At 39.8% G+C, this 27205-nt stretch overlaps 1 protein-coding gene across 1 annotated transcript; it reads right to left on the reverse strand.

The window, feature by feature from the left end:
• Positions 1–22026: 22026 nt before the first annotated feature.
• On the reverse strand, positions 22027–27199 carry LOC102301135 (receptor-type tyrosine-protein phosphatase H). The gene is made up of 7 exons (XM_042227419.1): positions 26963–27199; positions 26198–26461; positions 25804–26058; positions 24652–24758; positions 23157–23244; positions 23012–23056; positions 22027–22906 (listed from the first exon to the last, which is right to left on the reverse strand). Coding segments are annotated over exons 1-6 (759 nt in total). The 5' UTR covers positions 26964–27199; the 3' UTR covers positions 22027–22906; position 23012.
• Positions 27200–27205: the final 6 nt, after the last annotated feature.

Raw genomic sequence — 27205 nt, forward strand, 5'->3', positions numbered from 1 at the left:
TGAAGTGTATCGTGGAGGCACACCCCGCCCTTTACCATCCAGTCCATGTGTGCAGCTTTGAAGTAGGATCATGCTACAATAAACGCATCAAAGGGTTGATCTGTGGAGTATTACACAAGTGGACGGGCAATCTTCTCTAAAAATACTTCTTCACAAATTTACACCACACACATGTACACACCTTTGGCCCCCGAGCCAAAGGCCACACAGTTTGTTTCTTTTCACCAGTCACTTATTTTAGACAGCACCAACATCCAACTGTGGCCTTTTCTAAACTTTCTGTGTTTAAGCGACTCCTAAAAGTTCACCTAATTCCATTAGCTGATGGCAAACGTCATCATCTGCTCTGCATCTGGCCACAGGGTGTAAAATTATCTTGTTTTCTTCTGGACCCACACCACCAACCGGAGCGACTCACACATTGTGTCTTCTACCCGACCTCGGGCTGTGTAAACATCCTCTGACGCAGCACTGGAACACACTCAGGCCATACTTGTAGCCTTGGCGTCATCCCCTCAGACTTCATCATTATGTGAGAGAAGCACGGCTGCACAACGCTCTGTGCATTGTTATGCTCTCCATGCACACAGAGGATATGAGACACGTGTGCACTAAGCCCTACATCTTCAATTAGTCTTCATTTTTTCTAAACTGAGCTTGACAAAATCGGTGATTCAGAGACATTTATTATAAACACCAGAAGCAAGATGATGACCATGCGTTGTAAGGTGAAGGAAGAATCACAGAAGAAACACTCTATTTTGTCATAAAGATAAACTTAACAGCACTCCTACACAATCGCCTCTCACATCCTTGCCAGTAATAACCCATTAATTCTCTGGGAGAAGTAGTGTGTCTCAATATGAGGCCACAGTACCACAGTCTGTGGGAAAGCCAAAGGATTGGCAAACATATAAATGAATGTGAGAGAAGACTTTTTATGGAGCAGTAAAGTTATGCTAAATATCAAACAAATCGATGGGATTTATGTGCTACTTTGTAAAAAAAAAAAGAAAAAGAAAAGAAGAAGTTGTTTTTGTTTTTTTAAATTGTACATTTTAAAGGTTGATTCTAAAACTTGAATTGGGGAAATTTTACACTAGTATAAATAAGCTCTCCAGAGAGTGGTGTGGTGTGCTGAAAGGATAATTGGAGGTGAGCTTCGCTCCCTCCAGGAAGCGGTGCCTGAGGAAAGTGGGGAGGATCATCAAAGACTCCAGTCACTCCAGCCATAAACTGTTCAAACTACTTCCATCAGGAAGGAGGTTCTGCAGCATCCGGTCCCGAACCAGCAGACTGAGAGACAGCTTTTTCCATCAGGCCATCAGACTGCTGAACACTTCATAGACACCTCACCTTCACTACTGGAACTTCAATATTATTCACTCCATACTGTACATAAATGCCACTTGTTTTGCACAATTTCCAACTGCCGACCTCTGTATATTTTATTTTTATTTAATTTTATATATATTTATATACATGTATATATATACACACACACACACACACACACGTATATATACATATTCAGTAATGCGCATACACTCTTATATTTGTACATATATTTATTCTTATCATTCTCAAATTCTTATTCTTATATTTTGCTTTGTTCTTATGTTATTGTATTTTGCACACCTTTGTTGCTTGTGAAGCTCGCACACAAGAATTTCACTCGCATGTACTGTACCAGTGTACCTGCACATGTGATGTGACAATAAAACTGATTTGATTTGATTTGAATAAATAACTTTGAAAATTTATTTTTTTTCAGATGGGTTTGGTTTGGTGTTTTTTTTTTTTTTTCAAAACTTATATTTCTAGATCCAATGGCGTTGTTCACATGCTGGGTCTTCCTAACAGCACATTTCAGCATCAGTTCAATTAATTTTTATTTACACAGCTCCAATTCACATTCAACAGTCACTTCAAGGTGCTTTATATTGTAGGGTAAAGAACAATCAGATGACCCCATTTGAACAAACACTGAGTGTGACAGTGAGAAGGAAAATCTCTCTTTTAAGAGGACGAAACTTCAGACAGAACCAGGCTCAGGGAAGGGTAACCATCTGCTGTGATTGGTTGAAGAAAGAAAAGAGCAAGTTCATCCTGAGTTTTAAACACTATACAATGTAAGTGATTACATAGTAAAAGGATCGACTAGCAAGAAATCCAATTTTCTTTGTCTTTACTGGAATATTAAAGGGTTTATATGTGTTGGATTGACAGTTTAGAGGCTAAATATAGACAAGCTGTGATTCAGGCTGTAACAATGATTCTAATTTTACATCAAATATTACCTCATATGGGCTTAGAGCTCACCAAAAGCTTGATGTGACATGTTGATCACTCCACTTTACATCATCAACAGTACAGGTTTGCTCAGGTGTGCGTCATGACTCACTATAGCATGACAAAGAATTGGGCTCACTCCACTTCCCGTAAACTGATATAGTATTGCAGAAACCTCTGTCTTTGTTCCACCTTAAGTTGTTGTGCTATTTGCCCACTCGCTCTTCACGTCACAGGCTAATCTGAAGCCAGTAGGACACAACACTAGTGCTTCACATAAATAAAAACTTCCCAAACCCAAACAGAAGAGGATGTTAGGCAAGGCCATAGGAGAAGGTTTGATTACTAACAACCTCCAAGATTTGTGTCACGCTAATAGTGCCTAGTAATTTTGAACCATAGTGAATTAACTAAAGTTCTGATGAGCCTGAATTATTATAACTATCAGAAAAAGCTGGCAGCAGTGTATGAGATCTTCCGCTTAGTTAATTCACAGGAATGGGATTAACTCAGAGAAATGCTATTGACAGGCTCGTTTTACTGGAAGGAACCTCTTTAGGAATTTGTCTTTGTGATGCATAACTCAGGTGAGAAAATACCTGAGCACATACTTCAGTAAATGGAGACAGACCCACACGCCCTCAGGGCACATCTCAGGCATTGTGAAGCCATTTTTTGTTTCTCATTCCTTCATCACACTAAAGGTCATCTGATTCCCAGATTTGGTCTGGTGGGTAAAATGGACAACTATCCTCCCGGGTCTTATCCATAAAGCCTAATTGTGTGCAACTATGGTGACCGTGTTTGTTTTTAAGTGGGTATCCATTACTGTCTGCTGAGTCACAGGAAAAGAACTCCCCAGAGTTGCATTTTCAGCTCTATCTGCCCACCCTGTGACTGTGATTGTGATAAAGGATAAGGGTAATTACAATAACACTGAGTAAGAACACAAAACCCAAGATAAATAGAAATTGAGTTTTCACTGGAACAACTTTTGAAACCCGCAATCAGGATTCATTGGAGTCAGTAACACCAAAACAGTAGGAGGGAGCAGGGTACTTATCTGTGAGACATCTCATTGACGCAACCTAGTAGTGTTCTACATCCAGACCAAATCCGCTATCAAACATATTTATTTTTTAAAGAGTCTGAAACCACAAGCTTCCTCAACATTGTCAACATATGTGGGATTAAGGGTGATATTATCCTACAATCAGCAAATGTCTCCCGCCATAGGCCTGTTTTTCAGAGAGAATCTTATGAATTCGGCACCTCTTATATCCATGACATGCACGTGTGTTGGATATACAAGACTACACACACATGCTGTATATATACAGACAAAGTGTTGGCAGGGCCTGCGCGGGTGAAGGGTGGGATCATGTTGCTTAAGACCCAGCTGTCCGGAGGAGAAGCTTCAAGCAGAGAGAGGAGACGTTGTTAGGAATGTCTACAAGGCAGTGAGTGGGTGGAAAGCTGAGGATGACAGAGCTCCGACTGCTTTTTGTTTCTTGAGGAAGCAGGAAACAGAAAGATTAGTAACAGTGTAGACGTTAAACTTTAAAATTAGACAAAGAGCAGTTTCAGTTTTGACTTAAACCTGAAAACAGAAACGGTCTCTAATTTTGACTTTTTTAAACTTTCGGGACTAAAAAATATTGATCAGGCTGCTGTGACAACAATGTTAACGTCACATGTCCTGGTATTGTCTTTTTCAATAAACCAAGCACTACAAAGGCTAATTTTCTTTAATAATAAATTCCTAACATACTAAAGATTAACACACGTGTATTTGTGGGAAGGTGAGGTTCAAGAAGTAGAGAGGGTTATCTTCTAATCATAGGTTTGGTGGTTTAATTCCCAGTGCCTTCAGTTTGCATTTCTAAGTGTCTTTGGGCAAGATAATGAACCCCAAATTGCTCTTGATGAATCCATCAAAGTGTGACTGTATGTGGTAGCAAGAAAGTGTTTAAAAGCATAGAATATATTTTTGAGTTTATATATATGTGAATGAAGCTTGTTGGATGTAACACTGTGAGTGCTCAGTTAGCCTCCTGAGACCCAGCCTAAGCATTTGTGTCCTCTGTAGTCGACACAAAAATCACGAAAAAAGTTAAACTGAAACAAATCCTTTTATCCTCAGATCTTAGATCAGGAAAGCAATACATGAGAACTAGACTATCATTTACCAAACAAGTTCATCTAATGAATGTGGAGCCATTCAAACCAAATGGTACTTAGGTGAGGTTCACCCAAGCAGGTTAGAAGCACTGTGCATAAAGACATTTTTTGGTTTATCTCGTCCATCCATCCATTCGCTTCCGCTTATTCTTTTCAGGGTCGCAGGGGGTGCTGGAGCCTATCCCAGCTGTCTTAGGGTGAGACGCAGGGTACACCCTGGACAGGTCGCCAGTCTGTCGCAGGGCTAACACATAGACACAGACAACCATTCACACTCACATTCACACCTATGAGCAATTTAGAGTTTCCAATTAACCTATCCCCACTAAGTGCATGTCTTTGGACTGTGGGAGGAAGCCGGAGTACCCGGAGAGAACCCACGCAAACACTGGGAGAACATGTAAACTCCACACAGAAAGATGGTGAAATTGAACTTAGGATCTTCTTCGTGAGGCAACAGTGCTAACCACCGTATCACCGTGCTTTGTGGTTTATCTCATGAATATTTAAATATTTTACAGGATAAGTGAAAACCTTGGACTGCTGAGGGGGCACAAAAGAAAAAGTCACAGGTTAACCAAATCTTAATTGCCCCTTGGGGATAAATAAAGTCTCTCTGATTCTGTTTCTGATTCTGACAAACAGTAGGATATAATCTCTGGGAACCAAAATTTAGGGAAATCTCTCTAATAACTGCTTAACTTCTCCAGTCCACACCACAAATCATGAAAAATAGATTCAATTACAATTCAATTCAATTTTATTTAAATAGCACCAGTTCACAAAAGGCACTTTATACTGTAGACTTACAATATTGAAAATTTCATTTAAAATAATTACATTAAAAACAAACAGCAGCCACAACAATTAGAAGACCCCCTATGAGCAAGCACTACAGGCTACAGTGGGAAGGTAAAACTCTCTTTTAACAGAAAGAAACCTCCAGCAGAGCTAGGCTTAGGGAGGGGCACCCAGAGTTTAGTAGTTTCTAAAGATAAAATACAGTAGTGGTACATGGAAACAAGGAAAGTGACGTGAGTGAAAAAGAAATGCTTAGTACATCATGGGGCAGCATAACAAAGGGATGGTTCATGTCACCTGATCAAAGTCTGATAGGCCCATCAGGCCTTCAATCCAATCTGAGGCCTAAAACTTTTATTACTGTGAAGGAATTCACACAGTCATTATTAGTTCAAGTGAACTTCAAGGTAGCCACACCTTGGATTATACCCTGTCAGAGACCATAAACTCATTATGAAACTGCTTACTGAGTCACTGCATCAAGTGACAGGAGATTCATTTTCTCAGAGACTTCTATACAATAAGACTTTTTAATGGGCAGCCCTTTAGAAAGTCTCCATGAGTCATTTCCACACTGGCTTCATTTTTCAGATCCAGAAAGTACATTCATCTTTCATTCACAGTCTCTGATTTGGAGCATAGTGCTGCACTCATGTCAATCCTGCCACCTCCTGATCCACAAATCTGGAGTAACTCAGTACACAGCAACAGAAACAACCCCTTTTTTTACTGCTCAGATATTTCCCATCATATTCATCCAAAATTTTAAGAAAAAAAAAAGCTTCTGAAATATCAGTTTCCCTCCATTTCTTTTAGTATGTGGCGGCTGAAATCTCATAGACGTTTTATCCACCTTTTCACAAAATGAACAGCATTATCTGGCTGGCTGGAAACTTCTGTCTATTTAATTTAAATGATATGTGTTTCAGAGCCGTGGAGCTGAACAGCTGGGCTGCAGGTCTGGAGCTGCTCTCTACAATCAGAGTCTGATCACAGACTATCGCAGGTCCTGAGGGGAGGTTTACTTACCAGCACCTGTCTGTGTGGGTGTGTGAAGAGATGGCCAAGGAAGGAACACAGAAAACATGTTCTCATTGGGTTTAGTGTAAGACATTATTACAATGTCTGGAGAAAAGCGTGGAGATTTTCTGTTTGTCTGATAAAAGCTTTTTTTCTCAACTCTTCCCACGCTTTACACCGATCATCTATAAAACAAACTTTATAACAGCAGCGCAGATAAAGAAAGGAGATGCAAAGTCAGAAGGCGAAAGAGTGGCAACAAAACTACAAGGGCAAGGTGCAGGTGACACAGAGTCGTGTGATTCTTTTCAAGTGTCACTAAATGCCATCACTCACATGTTTCTGCAAGTTGCATCTGACTGTCAGTGCAACAAATAAGCCAGCAACGTGAAACTGAAGCTGAAACGAATGGCTTCAATAATCTGTAATGATGACCCCAGGCCCAGAGACGAGGAAATTAGTTTACGGCAGAAATTACACAAGAGGAAAGCAAGTGAGAATGAAAGAAAGATAAATGAACACATAACGGGAGGGAGGGAAAAATTCCAGCACTGATAATATCTCGGGTAGCAGCAGAAGAGTTTGCTTAGAGGGGCGAAAAATTCCCCCATGCCACACCAAAGCTAACAACATGCCAGGAACAATATATTGGGCTGGTAACGCATCAGGATAATGCACCCTTCTCATAATCATCTAAATGATTTTCAATCAATCTTTCACCGTCTTTCTGAAGAAATCAAACAACACCTATAGTGTAGACAGATAAGCTTTCCAGGTAATTTAGTATCATATTAGAGGATCTAACATATATGCAACATCTTCTTTTATCTCTAGCCTACTATATTACTATAATTTTTGTAATTTGTGATTTGACCATCATTTGAAATGTTGAGAAAAAAGGTTCCATTTTGATATTTTTAGTATATGCAGCTGTGAAACAGAAAAAAGGCTATTTTGCTCTGAAAATGCCTTTCTCAGTGTGATGGGATGACAAGATGCAGGCGTGGGAAGCTGGAAAGTCCCACAGTAAGAGCACAGGTTTTCACACAATGCATTCCTGGGGTCCCAGATCCTCCGTATTGTTTCGCTGCATGGCTCCTGCTCCCTGATCACTTCAACAGTATGGTATAGACACAGCAGCAAATTATTCCATCAATCATAGCTGAATACAACAGATGTGCATTGCTGAAAGACACTGATATGCGGGCTCATTTCCATGCAGATATACCTTTACCCTATGAATGGCTGAATTAGATGAGAAGAAGAAATTCAAACCAAGTTAATGGAGAGACACAATATTTTACAAGCTTACTCGTGTTCCTTTTATTTCGTTTCTTCCTATTAGAGGAAACCCAAGCAGCAACTTCAAGGGCTGACAAATGAAGCCATTGGGTATGTTAAAGATTGAACTTCCTGGATTGACTAATTCGAGTCACTGAACTCGACCTCTCAACCATGTCTGTGTCTTTGAGATCATTTTCAATTGAATTATCTGACAAATGATATGTGGCACATCCTGTTTTTGTTAGTGAATGATACATCAACCTATTATCCGACATGTTTAAAAATACTTGCAAACAAATCTAGCAGACAACAGCAATCGCGTAGTTTTGCAAACAAGTCTTGTTCTTAATCTTCTTGCAGTTCTGTTTTTGGTGTTTATCAAGCCCAGAGGGAAACATACTGCTTTTTCTCTTTGCCAACTTTATCTGTTTATTTAATACTGGAAAGTTAGTGTTTAATAAATGTACCAGCAATATGTAATGCCTGTTGAGGTCAATAAACATATTGCTGAGCAGTAAGAATGAACCAAAAAAAAGAAAAAAAAGAAAGAGACCATAAAGAGACCAAAGCCATAAAACCAAAACAATTAGCAGCGCAGTAATTCTGTTGTGAGCTCTTACGTATTACTCAAAGTCATTTGATTCTGTTGAAGCTTTTATTGGAAGTTTGATTTTCTTGTCTAGTCTTAGTGTTATCAGTTAATTTCTGTATGTATGACAATGTTAGTATACAGTCAAGTGCCACTTCATTATGTATACCTTACTAGAACCAGTTTGGATCCCTTTTGCCTTCAGAACTGCACAGTCTTTCATAGCACAGATTAAAAAAGGTGCGGGAAACATTCCTCAGTAATTTTGGTCCACATTAACACATTGCAGGATGGATTCATGCTTTTATGTAGTTTTTTATCCCTTTAGACCTACTATCTATTCAATTCAATAAAATAAAATAAAAAATAAAATAAAAACACATAGTGAGTGAGAAAGGTGACTGAAGAAGAAACACTCAATCCATCATTGGAAGGATTCAGGTCCCCTGGTCCAGCCCTAACTATATGCTTTGGCAAAAAGGAAAGTTTTAAGCTTAATCTTGAAAGTAGAGATAGTGTCTGTCTCCTGAATCCAAACTGGGAGCTGGTTCCACAGAAGAGGGGCCTGAAAACTGAAGGCTCTGCCTCCCATTGTACTTTTAAATACTCTAGGAACAACAAGTAGGCCTGCAGTGCGAGAGTGAAGTGCTCTAATAGGGTGATATGGTACTACAAGGTCATTAAGATAAGATGGGGGCTAATTATTAAAGACCTTGAGGAGCAGGATTTTGAATGCAATTCTGGATTTAACAGGGAGCCAATAAAGAGAAGCCAATATAGGAGAAATCTGCTCTCTCTTTCTAGTCCCTGTCAGGACTCTTGCTGCAGCATTTTGGACTAACTGAAGGCTTTTCAGTGAGTTTTTTGGACATCCTGATAATAATGAATTACAGTCGTCCAGCCTGGAAGTAATAAATGCATGAACTAGTTTTTCAGCGTCACTCTGAGACAGGATATTTCTAATTTTAGAGATGTTGGGCAAATGGAAGAAAGCAGTCTTACATGTTTGTTTAATATGTGCATTGAAGGACATGTCCTGGTCAAAAATTACTCCAAGGTGTCATGGCCCGGGTGAGTGCGGGGTTTTTCCACGCCGCTGGGCTCCACCTTCAGGCAGAGACGCCAATCACCTTCCACACCTGGTTCCAATCAAGTCACCAGCATATAAGACCAGCACTCACAACAGATCTCTGCCAGATCTTCTGCTAACTCACGACCTACCTGGCAGGTGGGTCGTTTCCCAAGCTAAACTACTCGCATCTCCACCTGAACGCTGGTTCTGTCATCTGGTTGCTTCCTTTTCGTCATAAAACTCCACCTGCCTGCCTCCCTGCCAAGTCCCTTGCTCCAAGTATATTCTGGACCCTCTCTGGACACTCCTCACCCGGAACCCTTTGGACACCCCCCTCCTCGTATGACACTTTAACCTGCAACACGTAAGCCCTAACCACCACAGTCTAATCCTTTGGCTATGATTCACTAGACTGCCACTGACTGCTTGTCTCCTCTCATTATCCAAGCCGCTGCCCCATTATCCAAGCCGCTGCCCCTTTTTCCATTCCCAGGATCCGTCCATGAAATCTAGCACCTAGTCATAGCACTCAGTCAGAGTTTCATGTTCATAGTTTGACCTCATAGTTCTCAGTTCATAGCTTCCACAGTTCATAGCATTCTCCGTTCATAGCATTCATAGTTTCCTGCTTTAGGGACTGTAAATAAAGCACTGTGTTCACGCCCATTTTGCCTCCCTCTGTGTCTGCATTTGAGTCCACACCCACAGCCTGGCCCTCTCGGCCGTAACACAAGGTTCCTCACAGAGCTACTGGAGGCCAAGGTAATGCCGAATCTGGTTAGATACCATATTTCTACAATTTTCAGGGTTGAGTAGAATAACCTTAGTTTTATCTGTATTTAGAAGCAGAAAATTAGAGGTCATCCAGGTCTTTATGTCTTTAAGACATTCCTGCAATTTAAAGTTAATTATAGAGTTCCACAGGGTTCAGTGCTAGGACCAGTTCTGTTTACATTATATATGCTTCCCTTAGGCAGTATCAGCAGAAGGCATAGCATACATTTTCACTGCTATGCAGATGACACTCAACTTTATCTATCCATGGAGCCAGATAACACACATCAGTTAGTTAGTGTGTGAAGAGGACTCTCCATTTACATGAACAAAATGGAGTCTATTAGATAGATATGATATAAAACAACTGCAGCACAGTACCTGTAATACCTACAGCATGCTCTAAATGCTATAATAGGATATTATGATTAACAGTATCGAACGCTGCACTGAGGTCTAGCAGGATAAGCACAGAGATGAGTCCACTGTCAGAGGCCATAAAAAGATCATTTGTAACCTTCACTGAAACTGTTTCTGTGCTGTGATGAGCTCTGAAACCTGACTGAAACTCTTCAAATAAGCCATTCCTCTGCAGATGTTATTATCATCTAATAAACTCAAATTAGTAATTGTTCTTTGGCCACTGGGATCTGTGTGGCTGTGTATTTTCTCTATTTCTGACTACTCTTTGTAAACCCTAGAGAGATGGCAAAATCCCAGTAGATTAGCAGTTTGTGAAATACTTAAGCAAGCACGTCTGTGTGTTAGGATGCCTGGGTTGTTGACCCAGAGTTTTGAGTTTATTATATTATTTATAATTTCTAGTCTTTGGTTTCTTTGTTAGAGTTCTGTCTTATGGTTTACGTCTCTGGTCCCTCTGTTGCAGTGCCTGCCTGTGAGTCTGTGTCTTTAAGTTCAGTCTGTGTTATGTTTCCTGTTTTATTTTGAAGGTCGATGTCTTATGTTAATGTATCTGGTTTTGCTTCCCCTGGTCTCGTTAGGCCTGATTTGCCCCAGCTGTGTTTCCCTCCTGTTACTCAGTCCCTGATTGCTCCCTCTGTGTATTTAAGCCCTGTGTTTCTCTGTGTCTGTGTCGTGATCTACCGTTTACGATGCTGTGTGTTCTGTCTGCTTGCCTGAGTTTATTTGGAGTCTCAGTTTTGTTACCTTTTTTGAGTTCAGCATTAAAGCTGTTTTGAGTTTGCCTTTTGCCTCCGAGCATCTGCACTTTGGGTCCACCATTCCTGCCTGCACACAGCCATTTCATAACACTGTGACTGAGAAATAGGTCTTACTGATTCATTTAAATCACCTTTTATCTCAGTTCTCAGTTTGAACTTCAGCAGTCTGTCTTCACCATGTCTGCATGACTAAATGCACTGAGTCATGGCCATGTGATTGGCTGAATAGATGCTTGCATTAACAAGCAGTTGAACAGGTGTATTCAATGATCTGTGAGTAGAAGGGTGTGGTTACAGATAGTATTGTTAAATGAATCATAAGGTCTTTCCACTGGATAAAACTGGATTGCAAACACTTGAAAGTCTAAATGAATAGCTAATCCTGGTCAGTACTTTTGAGCTTTTAGCAAGTGGCCAGCGAAAACTAGAATTTACAGCACGGCCAGCTGACTAGGGCTTATCTTGTTCACTCAGTGCTCAAGCGTTGTTGAGCAGAAGTCAGAATAACAGTGTGGCCTCATAAAAACTGAACGCTGACTGCTGAATTTTTGTAACAACATAAATTACACAGCTATAAGTGGCTGTTTTATAACTCCCCTACAGAGAGAGGAAATGGAAAGACCAAAGCTTGAAATAAGAGGAAGTCCTGTTTTTCAAGGCTCAAGGGTCTTTCCCAAGATACACAATGGTCTCCTCTGTCCACATGCTGCACCAAGACTGAGCACAGAGGCAACCTTTTGCCATATATGCTAGACCAACTATACACTTAAAATGCACAATGCACAATGTAAACAACAGCATTTACAGAGTCAATCTGACTGAGCTAGCGAAAAAAAATGGGCCTGAGCTATGGTCTAAGGAGCTTGGAAAGAAAAGTGTCTGGACTTCTTTAAGTTGCTTGAAGACGTTTCACCTCTCATCCAAGAAGCTTCTTCAGTTCTAAGGTCAAATGGTGGAGAGTCCCAGATTTAAGCTCTGTGGGAGCCTCAGCTATGAAAAGGCTTTTTTTTGTGCATGAAAATAACATAACATCTGCTTCTTGAACTTACTGGGATTTCAATTCAAGTAAGTTTAGTTTTAAAATAAACATCCCTGTATATTTATCCATTCTTTTGGAAAACATTGTGTAAAAGAATCTCTCTCTTTTACACCATGGATGGTGGTACCCCTCCGTGCCAGCATCCTCACTGACTCCTTTTGTTCTCCTTAACCCTGCTTTACCTCTCATATTGACTTAGTTTAAAGGACAGACTCTAAGCTTTGCATCTGACTTACTTACTGACACACGTATATAAAGACAAATTGCACCAACTTTTTGTAAATAAGTTTGAAAATGACAAATTTGAAAATGTAATCTGTGTCCTTTGCGTCAGACTGGAAGGACCATGATGTCATCTCCTATGGATGTCATCTTTAATACATATACGCAGCAGTATGTTAAAAACATACACATCTTCTGAACCAATGGCTAAAACATGGCTGCAGATGTCTGGTTTTGTTCCCAAGAGGTGAACTGAGCTGTGTGTGTTCACACAACTGTAATTTGGAGTTTGACTTGTATGAGCTGTGGGAACAAGGAGTAGGTGGCGTAGGTTGACACAACCCCCGAGGAAAGATGAAGAAATTACTCCAGCAGGAGAGATGGAGCCAGATGTTAGTTTTTCAGGTTTACACACGAAAGGCTGAAGTATTAAGTATGCAAGATGAAACTGATTTGGATCCAAATGATGTCGAAATATTGGAAAATGTAGTGCGGAGGTTGTCCATGTGGCATCGAAGTATGCATGAATACACGCACACACAAACACACAATAGAGTCTTTCACAAAAACTCAGGCCACACAGTCTCTCTTTTCTTCTATCAATCATCAACGAGAAAGTGTGTGTGTGTGTGTGTGTGTGTGTGTGTGTGTGTAGCTTGCAAGGAGTTGTGTGTCCACTGTCTGAGCCAGAGGACAAGGAGCAGGGGCAGGGGTGAGAATGGAGATGTTTGGAGGGTGTAGAGGACATAGAGGATGGGTGGATTGTTGGGTAATGAGTCATTGGAGCCTTCTTCAAAGCCTGCTCTCCAGCGCTATCACCCCCCCTCCAAAACCCGAGCAGGGAGGCTCACTGGAATCCAGACCCATGGCTGGAAGAGCTGAGTGGGCAGGCCATGTGGCCTGCCTACATGCCTACATGCATGGTAGGAGCACACACACACACACACACACACACACACACACACACACACACACACTTACTTCACTCCCTCTGACTAGGATCAGGATTTTGCCACAGAGGACGTGGCCACAGTGACAAAGGCTTCTACTGTAAAAATTTTGTTGGATGAATGTACAGCGTGTGGTTTTCTGTACTTTGTGTAAGCCCAATGCATTTTATTATCTTTCCATAGCAAACTGGTAAAACAGTTTTCATGCCATATGCCCACACGTAAACATAACTGGGTGCACGTGATTAATTTAACCCTTTTTCTTCATCCATGTGTGGTCCTTTACAAATTCAACAAGGAGACAAGTATTTGTTTGGAAAATCAACAACCTGCTGGCAACAAACTCCCTTGTGTGATCTTTCTGTTAATGCTGAAGAGCCTGGTAGCAAGAATAATGTCTATATAGGACTTCACATACATACAAACACACACAGCAGCTGTGACTTTGTGTCACAGCTTTCATTCCCCTGTTTATTCAATCAGGAGCAACTGACTTGCTTGAGTGGCCACTGCTGAAAACAATGAGGCACAAGCAGGAAGCAGAGATCAGTCAATATAGCTTTTAACACACTGTGTAAACAGGATCAAACACACACATAATCTTGGTGCTATACTTTATACATAGCTGCCTCGACTATATTTAAAATGCCACTTGTGGCTGCAGAATAGCATGCATGCTGCACAGGTCAAAGGTCACTCCTCTGGGGACACCCTGATTCATAAAAATTTAAAAAGTAATAAAAAAATATTTTTCTCTCTTGTTGAGTTTAAGTTAAGGTGGTGATAGGTGTGTAGTGTTGACTTAAATGCTGAGCAAGTGTGCATTTGTCTCGTTAATCCCTGGGACGGGCACTTCAGGACAAGACTCGACAAGAGCAGCAGCGGCTCGAGGTGGAAAACTCACAGGCAGGCAGTGCCGTAACCACAGCAACAAGTCAAAGCGTGACCCTAATGCCTGTCGGTACTGCAATGGCACAAGGTAACAGCTAAGCAGATCCTCCTTTGCCCGTGCATTAATAGGCCATGACTACCTGTCTGCACATGAAGACCACCCAACCTCTTTTCCAAAGAATTACATCATATGGTGTAGGTGGCGGGCACAGCAACAGACAGGCAGGGCATTGATATAACCACACCAAAAAAAAAAAGAAAAGAAAAAGAAATCAGCACTTGCCTTAAAGACTTTTCCCTTTTTAGTGACTTAGTCATTCATCCTTTGAATCATCAAAGGCAAAATGTAATGAGTCAGGTTAGATGGAAAGATTGGTTTTTATTATCTATTCTATCACAAAGAGATGGCCGAGTAAATAACAATGAGAGGTTTAACACAGACATACTTACATTAAGATTTGCAAATACAGGATAGTGCTACTGCAGTCAGTCACACTAAATTAATTATTATTATAAAATAAATCTACTGAAAAAGTTAAATGATGAGGACAACATCATGACTCTGACACTTAAACCCATGTGTTTACACAAAATCTTTGTGAAGGGATTTTCGTGTTGAGAGCTGCAATTGAACTTGAGCCTATCTCAGCTGTGGAGGGATGAGAGGCAGGGTACAGAACAAACAGGAGGACGTGCAAATCCTCACAGAAAGGCCAAAACCACCCTGTGGATTCAAACCGAGGGCCTTATTGTTGTGAGGCAACAGTGGTAACCATTGCACCACCATACCACACGTCATCAAAATAACTTCTATGTAAAAGGGCAACTTTCACAATACAACTTGTAAGATTAAAAAGATTAGATTTACTGGTAAATCAACTGCATTTTACATGAGCAGTGACCTGGGAACATTAGAAAATCCCTGTCTCTCACCGGTTCACAACACAACTTATAAATAAGCAAAGGCCTAACCACGGGAAGCCACAGGGTTTCTATGTCTTACTTAAAGATGTAGAAAAAATGTGGATGGTGTACTGAAACACAGCTTGAACGCTGAAACATTTAGTTGAGACATCAATAGATCTCAGAAAATATTTGGAGACCAAAAAGAATTAAGAAACAAATACTGCTTTCTTCACTGGTTACTATGTAGCCAAGTAAATGTAAATGAAGCACACAGACCAGCCTTTTTGCTGAAGCATACTAGAGGTTGAGAATTGAAATAGTATAGAGTCCCCTTAGAAAGTACAAGAGAAAGCCAATAAGTGGACTTTGTGCTCTCTCTCTCTCTCTTTGAATAAGTCAAAATACATCTCCAATTCAAAAACCAATGCATTCAAACTCAGCTAAGTTAAATGCTTCAGTAACTGTTTCACACTGCACCGATTTCCTCTACGTGACAGTAGTGGTGTTAAGCTTCAAGATTTTAGCACTGATTTACCCAGAGAACTTAACCTGACATTATTTAATCTTATATAACAATAATAAGTAGATACATGACACACAATGCCTCAGGGTGCTGCTGACTGCCAGACTCCCTCCCCCTGTATCCCGGAGGCCAAGACAAGTCTGGGCAAGTTCGCTGTCTGTGCCTCCCTGCTACATTTCAGCATGGCTCAGCCTATTCTGAAAAGGCCTGAAAAAACATCCAACTCGAGTCCTGCTGCCATTACGCCAAAACAAGCAGAACACGCCTCAGTGCAGCTGGCCACTCACCTGGGGAGAAAATACAGAGGCGGGAAGGGTGGGGTGGATATGGATCACAGAGAAAATGAAAGGATTCTTTGTGTTTAAGTATGGGTTAGGATACTGTAAGGTGGAGGGGAAAAGCCTAAAAAATAAACAAGACATCCACTAAAAATAGCTGAAGCTAAGAGTCAAAGTTCCACACTTAGAGATAAGTATTAGCTAGAAATATTGGTTGATACTAGCATGACAGGTACATGATACTTTTTTTATGTTCTAAGCTCCACATGTAGCTCAACATAAAATTTTCCCAAGTTGCAGCCGTGTCACTAGCTGATTAGATATTTGCTAGAGGTGAACAAATCCTGTCCCACTAGTATCGATGTCAGTACTGGCATTGGTATTGAAGTGCAATAGGATCGATAAATTCCACTTTTAGCCCACTGAACTGTGTTATATTTTTAATGACAAAATATGCCTCAAACATGCATTATGAAAAATATCTGAACCTTTTTGTGTTGACTGTCACATCCATTTGATTTAAAGCCTATAGCACAACAGAAATGGACCCAAAGTGCTTTAGAGACAGGCACCTATACATTCCAGATCGCCAACAAAACCCAGTTTGAAAATACATGAAAAGCTGAAGGATGTGACTTGTTGTATTAACTAATTATTGTGGAAAGCAAAAATCATGGTGCTTTATAGAAGACAGTCCAGAATTTGCAAACTGATGATGAATCATCCTATCACACCCCCACTAATAAGCAGCTGAACAGGTGTACCTAATAAAGTGGTGGTGACAGGAAGCTCACATTGATATTCTAAGCATTTGCCTCATTACAGTTCAAATACTTTCTCTGTAAGTTGCAATCACTCACGGAGACACAATGACATTTTTTACAGGGTGTGAGCTACATGACGTGGAAAATTTTACTTAAATCAAACATATCTTTTACTTTAGGTGAGGTGTTGTGCTAAAAAAGTTTGTTCTTTCCAGTAGCTTATGTGAATAATTTAGTTCCAGTACAGTTCCTGTAAGAGAATTGGCATTAGCTTTGTTGTTCAAGTATGTGTACATATATGAGGAGTAGAGTTCTATTTTTTCCTTTGCTTGTAGCTGTCTCCAAAAGAGAGCAATTTACCAAAGACTAGCATGTTAAAATGTATAATGGAGGTTTAAATTGTTGCAGTTGTCAGGTTTAAAGTCAATATTTGTCCACTAGGCTTCATGTCTGCTAATTAAAGCAAAGACTGTATATAAAAGATGAGCCTAAGCATCTCCTGATGTTTCTATGACCTCATTAGACACATCTTGATGGTCTGTTATTGATGTTCTCCAGTAGCTTAAGAAAAAAGAAAAACAAGTCCATTGGCAGCTATGGGTTGTTTGTCGACCTCCAGAAGAGCGTTTTCAAAAATCAATTCACTTTTCACTCTTTTCTTTGGTCTGACCATCGTCCTCTCTACAGCTTAGTGGCTGATGCTATTATAAAAAATTGAAACTCGAAGATGTGTAAATAAAAAAACAAATATCTGACAATATTACAATGCTGTGTGTGTGCGCGCGCACGTGCGTGTGTGTGTGTGTGTGTGTGTGTGCAGTATATAAAAATTTATATATATATTTTTATGCACAACAGGATCACAGGTCCCAATGGCTACTAAAAGTGAGCAAAAAAGTCTGTGTGGAACACATTTGGCCAGATCTCAGTTGACACTCCTCATTTGTACCTTGCCAGGAGATGTAAACATATGCACTGTTAGAAACTCACTCAAACATATTCCAAGGTACCTCCTCTGGAGTGCTCACTGCTTGGAAAAAGAACACAGACACTCTCCCAAGACCTATTATGGACTATCACTCCTTCCGCCAACCCCACACATACAGTTAGACAACACAATGGTCCATCTTACTCCCACTCAGATATCCAGCTAACTCTGCTGAATGGGAAACAATGCAAGGGAAGGAGACGACCCTTTGACCTTCATTCAGCTACCAATCGGCTCTCTCTGTAGCTCAGCTCCTGCCATATTCTCATCAAACGTTTCCTCCATCAGGATGCAAAGTGGGGAAAAAGGGCTTTTCAAGATCTAACTAAGAGATGGTGGAAACATCAGCTCATATAGATCAATTGGATCAGAAGAGATAAAACGTTATAGAAAGTGCCTGCCCCATTACAGTTTTTTAAACAAGACACTGATTCCCCAATAGCTCCATGTGTGTGCACAAAAAGAGTAAATAATCTACAGTGAAAAAATTCATTATCAGGACAGATTCAAACTTCAAATGGTGACTTGAAGACACTATTTTTAATAGTACTGTACAGAATATTTTAGCCATAACAGCACAATTAGACACTGGCTTATCAAACAAGGTGAATTTTTAATGGATATAATTATTACTATGTTCATATCACATTGAGGCACACAAAAAACCCTACAAATAGCTTCAGGGAAACATTAAATCATAATCACATTCCACCTGTGCAGATTAGGCCGATTCTTTTGGCTAAAACTGACACATGGATATGCCAGGTATTCACTTCTTTACAGTTCAAAGACTTTCTTTGTAAGGTGACAGTAACTAGACTCTGTTGCTGTCGCTCACATGAGCTCACACTTAAGGAAGGCATTACAGGATGTGAACTACATGACATGAGAAATCTGACTTATATATTGTCATATAGTGCAAGAATAATAGTTTTTTCCAACAGCTGGGATCTGCATAATTGAAACTATCCACAACTAAATCAATGGGAAGAAATCTAAGTAATCTATGAGCTTTAGTATTTTCAAATTATTTTACTTAGTTGTGATGTTATAGAAAAAAAAATAGAGATTAATTGTATGCTAGCAGTGCTTAATAATCCTGCCTCTTAGGCCACAAACAATTCAGTTAACCTCAATGGCAAGGCAAGTTTATTTGTATAGCACAATTCAACAACAAGGTGATTCAAAGTGCTTTACAGAGACATTAGAAACAAAAATAAAAAGCACGATTTAAAATTGATTAAAACAAACAAACAAACAAAACAGTAAATAAAATCAAAAATCAAAACAGATACAATCAGAACAGTAGATTAAACCAGTAGTTAAATGGAGAGGGTAACTATCAGTCCATGTGGTGTCTGGCTGAAGACTTCTGCTTCGTCAAGTTGTACTCTCAGGCCTGAGCTCAGGGCTGAACAGTTACTATCACATATGTGATCCAAAGTTTTTGGTACCCCTCCCAAACACAAGGGAGCAATGAAATCACACCACAGGTTTTTAATTTGCGGTGTGATGCATCATTTTAAATATGCTCTAAAGTAACAAAATAAAGGGGCTCACAATGTGGATTTTTTTCTGACTGAATAAAAGGCTTTATATATTTAAAGACATCTTCACTAAAGACTTGTAGATAATCAACATACATTTAAAGGAAAATGTGTCTGATTTTTCTTATTCGTCTTTCAGAATCGAGGTCTTTGGAGCCTGCTTTGCTTAAGAAAGCAACAAATTGTGCAGCCAGACTGTGAATTGTTGTCTCCTTGCGTTGGCTCCCTCCCAGTCATTTAATTTCTGTCCAGCATGTAAAAGATTTATCAGGCTGACAGCTCAGCCTAGTTACATAAAAGGGAGTTGCTTTGCAATGTGATACAGTCCCAGTTTGAAAATTATTTACCTACATTAACATCGCCCTCTAGTGGGAGAATTGCAAAGAAAACTATTTTGCAACACTGGATATGATTTTAAATATTAACGAGAGGCAGAAGCAGAGGCAGGGTTAAAACATTTTACTGTAGTGCTACAGTAGTCAACAGGTATGAATGAAAACACAGGTAATCATCATGTTTTCATCACATATGACAAAAACATCTGGCATGTAGAATCCCACAACATGGCAGCAGTGTAGAAAAGAGCATAATCTTAAAAACTAAAACAAATTAATGTTTAAATAACAGCATTCAAAGAGTCGACTTCTTTCTTCTGCTTGTCCGTCATCTCCTGCTGTGCTGATTGGTGCTGGTGAGGAGTTGTTTTTTTTAAAAAGAACAACTCATTACTAAGTGTTTCCATCTAAAACAGTCACTTGAACATGTTGAAGACCGAGATGCACACACAAACCCCTTCTATTAGGCCAAACACAGACCCGACGCATCAGAATCAGCTTTGTCTTTCTCGGCTTTCTCACCCGACAGCCCGCAGACGGACACGCTGTCGGAGCTCGGCGATTCTGCGTCGGGTCCGCTCTGTGTTTAAGTCTTTTTGCGCTGATTCTGAGCTGCAGGTTTTGTCTCTCTCCAACCAAAATTCACCGAGCCAGCAGCAAAAGAAGCAGCAAACTGCGCTTCACATTTGATCAATGTCGTCATGAATTTTGCTGTTTTGCTTCCACGACTATTAAAATCACACTTCATGCACAGCTAGCTTTCTCTCCATCTCTCTCTCTCTGTACTTCAAGAACAGTTTCCCGTCTCCAATCTCTGTTTTCTGTATTATTCATTCGCTTATTACCCACCAGTCTACCGTTGTTTACAGCGCTGTGGCTGCTGTCTTTTTCTTTTCTTTTTTTCACTTAAATGACCTCGGACAAGAAAGCCTAATTTCTGTTGTTCAATACTGAAGAAATTTTAACTTTATATGCTATAAGGCTAAAATATGAAGTTACAGATGATAATAAATTAAGAGCCATTTGGGAGCTAAAGAGCTGGCTCTTCTTTGGAAGCCGCGCCACAACAACTGGCTCTCTGAAAAGAGCTGAAATTCCCATCACTAGTGTGCACCTCAAAATACAATACTCAAGTCCACCAGTAGGTGGCAACATTACAACATGGGGATTAGATGAAATACCCAGTTTTGAACATTATAATCAAATAAACACATTTGACTGTGACAGCTACATTCTACAAGACATGCTGTGTAAGCAAATACAAACAACGAGAGTTTGGTCTGCACTTATTGAAAGATCATATTCCACAAACTTCGTTTATAAGGTCCACACTGTCTGCACAGTATACAGTGAAGTCTGCAAGTTTTTGAATTTACATTTTTTTGTGCCCAAATTATTCTGAAGATCATTACAATTAAAGCCTCCAAAAGTTGATTCTGTTCATCTGGACGTAGCGTTTTGTGGGAGAAATGTTTCGTCACTCATCCAAGTGACTTCTTCTGTCTCAGCTGACTGCAGGTTTCCCCAAATCTTATAAACAGTACATTTGCATAATGACTGAAACCAGCCAACTGAAGGAACAATGGGCTGGGAGGTCAGTTCCTTAATCTTAATTATGCAAATTCTCATGACCATTGATCAGCAACCACTGACCAAAACCCACTGATCAAAGACCACCGATCAATGGCCATGAGTACCGTTCACAGAGAGTTGGGGAATGGCTGCATTGTAAGATGTTGAATAATGTATCCTTAGGCCCCCTCCTCGATTCACAGATGGTCTTTCCCTTTTCACGTAAATGGCCTCCTTGACTCCAATCTCAAACCAGCATTCTTATTTCAATTACAATGAAAGGTTATTTGCCATGTCTACAAAGCCCTTTTTAAAAAAATGCTTTCATGACATTATTGTGTGTCGGGTGGTGGTCAGGGCTATCAAGAATAACAAGCAAGACATTGAATGCCACCTCTCCGGTGGGGAGGGAGCCTAAGATTGTTTAACTTGAGGTCTGTTCTATAGCAAATTTAGAAACAATGTTTTAAGTAAGCAAATAAGTTGGTGTTTTAAATAATATGATTGTTTCCTTGTAGGAATCCAGGAGAGATGAGCCCTCTGTCACAGATGGTGTGATCAGTGTAGATGGTCACCTGCAGGTTCAAGGTCATTGTATCATCAACCCACATGCACTGCCACTGTACGTGAGGGAAGTTGCGACAATGTTAAAGACGTTCTTCTGCACTTATATTTGGATCACTTAAATCCATGACAGTCATTCAGGCAGTAGTGCCACGACTCGAAACAAGCCATCCTTAAAATATTACAACACACAATCTTCTGTGTTTTAATGCAAAGCAAATGTGTTGTTTGAGCTACAGACTGCACTTGTGGCTGAATAATAAATACATTTTATTTTGATTATATAAGTAATGTAACATGCAACACAAAGTCATGGGAAGCCTAAACTTCCCAACACTGAGCAAAAACATCTAATCATCAGTGAGACATATATAGTATTAAGAAGCATTTATAAAACATCTTAGCAATACAAAAACATGCAACTATAGAAAAGTGACCAAGACAGATAATCCATTATTGCAGCTCTATGTGCAGTTTCGTCCACTGTCAACATTCATAAATCTACAAAAAAATAAAATAAAATAAAATAATAAAATAAAATAAAAAAAAACCTCAGTGTTTGAATCCAGGAAGCTTGATGACTGTTATCAAAAGCCTGAAAGGCATAAAAATGAATCTAGCAAAATGAATATTCAGTTTTTGTGATTTCCTTTAAATTCCTCTGCAAAGCCACATTTGGAGTCTACTCTCTGCTTCGGGTAGTAAGCCTCAAAGTCCTCGACACTCACAGCCACATTTCTGCTTGAACCACAGTTTAGTGATAAGGTTTGTTCAGAAAAACACTAACATGTCATGATGGTACTGTGTGGCAGGCAGAGAGAGGACCCAAATCCACGACTCCGGAGACTTAGGTGAGGACAACAAGAGAGAAGAGAGAGCGACAGAAACTAATACAAAAGGAACCTAACAACAGCAAACAAGAAACCATGACCCAGAAACATAGATAAACTAAGAGTCACTAAAAGAACTAAACCAATCAAAGCTTAAACCTAAATCGTCTTCTTAAAGCAAAGGAAAGAAAAATGAATCCACTCACAACACTGGGTCACATACCCAGCACCGTGACATCACATTACATTTGAAAGATATGCTCATGTTTTGTGATTTGAAGATTTCATATTTACATCTTTTCTCTATAAAAAATATAAAAAGAAGAAAAAGCAGCAATTAGAGAAACAATTGTTGTCTAAGTATATCATGCATATAGTACAACAAAATGATAAAACCACAAATTTTACCTTAAAGATTGAATCTGGATGTCTGGCGATTCTTTTTTGTCTGGCCTACAGGAGTAGATAAAGTATGTAAACTGTAAATTTAGAATTTATTCATATACACAGAGATTTAAAGATCATTTTTATATCACTGGTGATAGTGGCAAACCTTTTTCAGTAGATAATAAAGCTGATGAGGACACTGAAGAGAATGGGAAAAACTGGTACCGATACACCAACAGCAACACTAGTGACAGCTACAATGTTTGGAAAAATTGTAATGGAGAAATGAAGAAAGACGTCATTAGACATTTGTAAAATCAATTCATACAAAAACAAAAACAAAAAACACAATACTGTGGTCCATTAGAGTCTTTAAACATCGTGGAATCAATCTGCAGTGTGAAAATATTGTGTGACAGTGAAAGTATGGCACACTCCATGAGTCAGCTCAGTGACATTTACTTTAGTTTGAGTGACAGTCGTACTCATTGTTGTTGTTCACTGCCATAGCAGTGGCTGGAGAAAGTGACATGGCACAGATTTATCGATGCACAAGTATGATGAAAACGATTATTTTTGCTAACCGAGAGTGTTTTTCATGCCCTTTTTTAAAACAAACAATTTTATGTCTGATGAAACAAAGGGTGCACCAGTAATTATTACCAAATGCACAAGTACAGAAAGTATAATTTCAGCAAAATCTTGTCACCTATAGAACAACATTTCACCCACTAGATGAATTCAGAAATATAGAGGATATCCTTATTTCACTGACAGTAAGACTCCTGATTACGTCAGGCTCTGTGAGTAAAGTGTAAATATATGATAGTGAAAAAAAAAGTCTGAAAAAATGATCACTGGCTGTGGCAAATAAGAAAAAAAAGTCAAAATGAAGTGGGGTATAAAAGGACATGTCAGTAAAATGTGTAACACTGAGGACAACGTGGCTTTAGCTTAGCAGGTAGAACAGGTCGTACTGATTGGAAGGTTGGTGGTTTGATCCCTGGCTCTCCCTAGTCTTGGGCAAGATGTTAACCCTAAGCTGCTCTATAAGAGTGTGGAAGTTAGTTAATAAGCATTTAAAATGGTAAATGGCCTGTATTTATATAGCGCTTTACTAGTCCCTACGGACCCCAAAGCGCTTTACATATCCAGTCATCCACCCATTCACACACACATTCACACACTGGTGATGGCAAGCTACATTGTAGCCACAGCCACCCTGGGGCGCACTGACAGAGGCGAGGCTGCCGGACACTGGCGCCACCGGGCCCTCTGACCACCACCAGTAGGCAACGGGTGAAGTGTCTTGCCCAAGGACACAACGACCGAGACTGTCCAAGCCGGGGCTCAAACCGGCAACCTTCCGATTACAAGGCGAACTCCCAACTCTTGAGCCACGATCACCCCTTCTATGATTTAAAAATCATAGAAGGAGGCGGTACTCCGAAAAGCGCTAAATAAGAATCAGTGCATTTACCATGATCAACTTGTTGATTAAAAAACTAATCACTTGAATATCAAAATGTGTTTTAAATTTAAAGACTTTTAAAAAAGGAGGGGACTGCCCAGACTTTTACAATACTTCTTTACAGAAATGAAAGCCTTACTTTTTTTATGTTCACATTTAATTCGTTTACAATAACATTGGACTCGCTGACCTGCACCCAGTAAGAGTAGCTTAATTTGCTCTCCTGCTGTGCCCACACCAAGGTCACTGCATTTGTAGTTATTTCTGTCTGAGTCAGATTGGATACAGGAAATGGTCCTGAGAAAATGAGACAGATGAAAAACCTGTGATTGCTGCTACATGTTCCTCACACTCAGAGGAAAAAGAAATACGATAAATAGTATTAACAATATTACTATTTTAGAAAAAGGACACCTGCATTACATCTATGTACTCAGCATGTCGTACACAGACAATTGATTCCAAACATTTTAAAATCTGTCTGAATGACATTTTGTTGTCACTACATCCCAAAAAAGTAAACAAAACAAATAAAAACAAACAAACAAAAACAAATACAAAGTGTACCAGTCAAAATAAACTCTGTCAGAGTGAAAGAAAAAGGATAAACTCAATAAAAATAAAATAATAAAAAAAATCAGGAAAATCCACCATAACAATCACAATCTCATCAGCTGTTTGTCTACTGTAGGAATGTTTAGCTTATTTTAGAGTTTAGGAATGTGTTAGATAGGATATAGAATTGTGAGACACTGACACCGCCCACGATATAACTAAAGGCCTGACTGTGTCATGAACTTAGGAGTAGATTGTAGGAGACCCTCCCCCAGTTGAACTGTGAAAGTAAGACAAAGAGGAGTTAATGCTGAGTGGAAATTCCCTAGAGGATACCTGGGTGGGGGTCTCAACATTTGTAACTGGATAACTGTGGTCTGGAAGGGAGATTGACTTTTATGGCCCTCAGGAAGGCACGTACATAGAGATATACGCACATAGTGTTTTAACTGTTACGCACACACATCCACACGCACACTCACTCACACATACACACAGGTATGCGCACACACAGGCACTCACGTGCTAATGCATACACACAGACAGAGTTTGGAGCACACCATGGGGGTTTTATGATGGGGTCGCCTCTATAAAGCTGGCTGTAACTAACAAAGGGGTGAAGATTTTGCAGAGGGACACACCGGCCTTGTCTTCCCTTCTGGAAGTGCATGCTTAAATGAAGATGAATAAAAGTTTTGTGAAATAACTACTGAGTTCCGGTGCAGTCTCTGGAAGTTTTGAGGAATAAAAATAACCGTGGTGAAACTGATCTCGTAACACTACTCACTGGTATAGTTTACTGTTGTCACTGATGTACTTTTATATCCCATCACACCCACAGTAACAACAGAGATATTGAAGGGGCTTCCAGATGGGAGGTTTCCCAGCAGGAACCAGTTGTCTTTTGTCACAAAGTTGTTGTTAGTGGTGGTGACACTAAAGTTGTAACCCTCGTGGTTCATGTTCTGTGGAAGGGCCCAGGTGAAGTTGATGGAATTAACAGTCTGAGATTGCACTGTGATGGAGCGAGGAGGGTTGGGAACTGAAGAAGGAGAAGGATTTGATTATTTGATTGATTAATTCAATTAATTCAAACAATACATGCATTTTTAAAATAGGTGTTGATAAAAAATGCTGAATATACAATTTGAGGTAGAAGTCAGATTGTCAATGAAACTCACAAGTTGCATTGCAGACACGTGAACTGTTACTCTGAAAAGGTCCACTTTTGGTGATCAACTGGACACAGTAGTTTACTCCTGGTGTCAAGCTCCCAAAGACTGTGTTTGTAGTTTGATTGTTTACATCCGTGCTGTTCACTAACTGTCCAGCACTATTTAGCACTGTAACACTGTAACTGGAGACCTTCCCTGTCACCAGTGTCCAGCTCACTGAAAGGCTAGTTGTGGTTCCTACGGCTGTAATGTTTGAGACTGCTTCAGGCACTGGATAAAAAAGAAGATTCAAATTAAATGAACATTAGTATTGGACTAATAGGGGCTGAGTAGTAACACAAAGAAAATGTCGACCAAATTACTTGTTTTCTGACCAAAAACATGTTTAAAGATTTACTTTTAGAAGTTTATATAACATCACTAAAACCCTGATAATGTTATATTTTGGCTCGGGGTTGAGACCTTTCACAGAAAGGATAGAAACTAAAGAGCAAAGGTATCGAGCTAACGGCTACTGATTGTCAAACAGGGAGGAAAACTTTTCATGAAAATTGTAGGCTTCAGCTTTACTGGAGCTTCTATATCTGCCTGCGGTGCCTGGAACTCTTTTCTCTTATCAGTTCCCCTTTAAGAAAAAAAATGCTATCCATATAAATAATACAATATCACATATAACCAAGCTCTGACAGTCTGTTGGGGATCACTATAAATTGCAAGATGGATTAGGAAGACTTGACTTTGAAGCACATTTCAGAGATTTTTAAGACATACTTGTGTAACTCTGTGTATTTTCCTCTGTGGATTTGACCCCTGCTATAACCGTGAACACAGAAAATGTGTACAGCTCTCCAGAGGTCAGATTATAGAAGGTGTACGTCTCATTCTTTGTCGAATCATTCTTTGTCGAATCATTCTTTATCTCGCTGCCACTCTGTCTCGCTATGACCAGGTAGGAGTAGGAAGGCTTGTAATCATTTTGTCTGGACCACGTTAGCTTGATGGAGGTCGTGGTCA

Source organism: Haplochromis burtoni, unplaced genomic scaffold (genome assembly GCF_018398535.1).
Source record: "Haplochromis burtoni strain Fernald_Lab_line unplaced genomic scaffold, NCSU_Asbu1 Contig_259, whole genome shotgun sequence".
Taxonomy (NCBI): Eukaryota; Metazoa; Chordata; class Actinopteri; order Cichliformes; family Cichlidae; genus Haplochromis; species Haplochromis burtoni.

What these genes read in the sequence shown, in the direction of transcription:
- LOC102301135 (XM_042227419.1), bottom strand. An exon ending in GACAACAGTAAACTATACCA is followed by an intron (nt 24,759 to 25,803) that starts GTGAGTAGTGTT and finishes TCATTTTCTCAG; the next exon opens with GACCATTTCCTGTATCCAAT. An exon ending in GCTACTCTTACTGGGTGCAG is followed by an intron (nt 23,245 to 24,651) that starts GTCAGCGAGTCC and finishes CAAACATTGTAG; the next exon opens with CTGTCACTAGTGTTGCTGTT.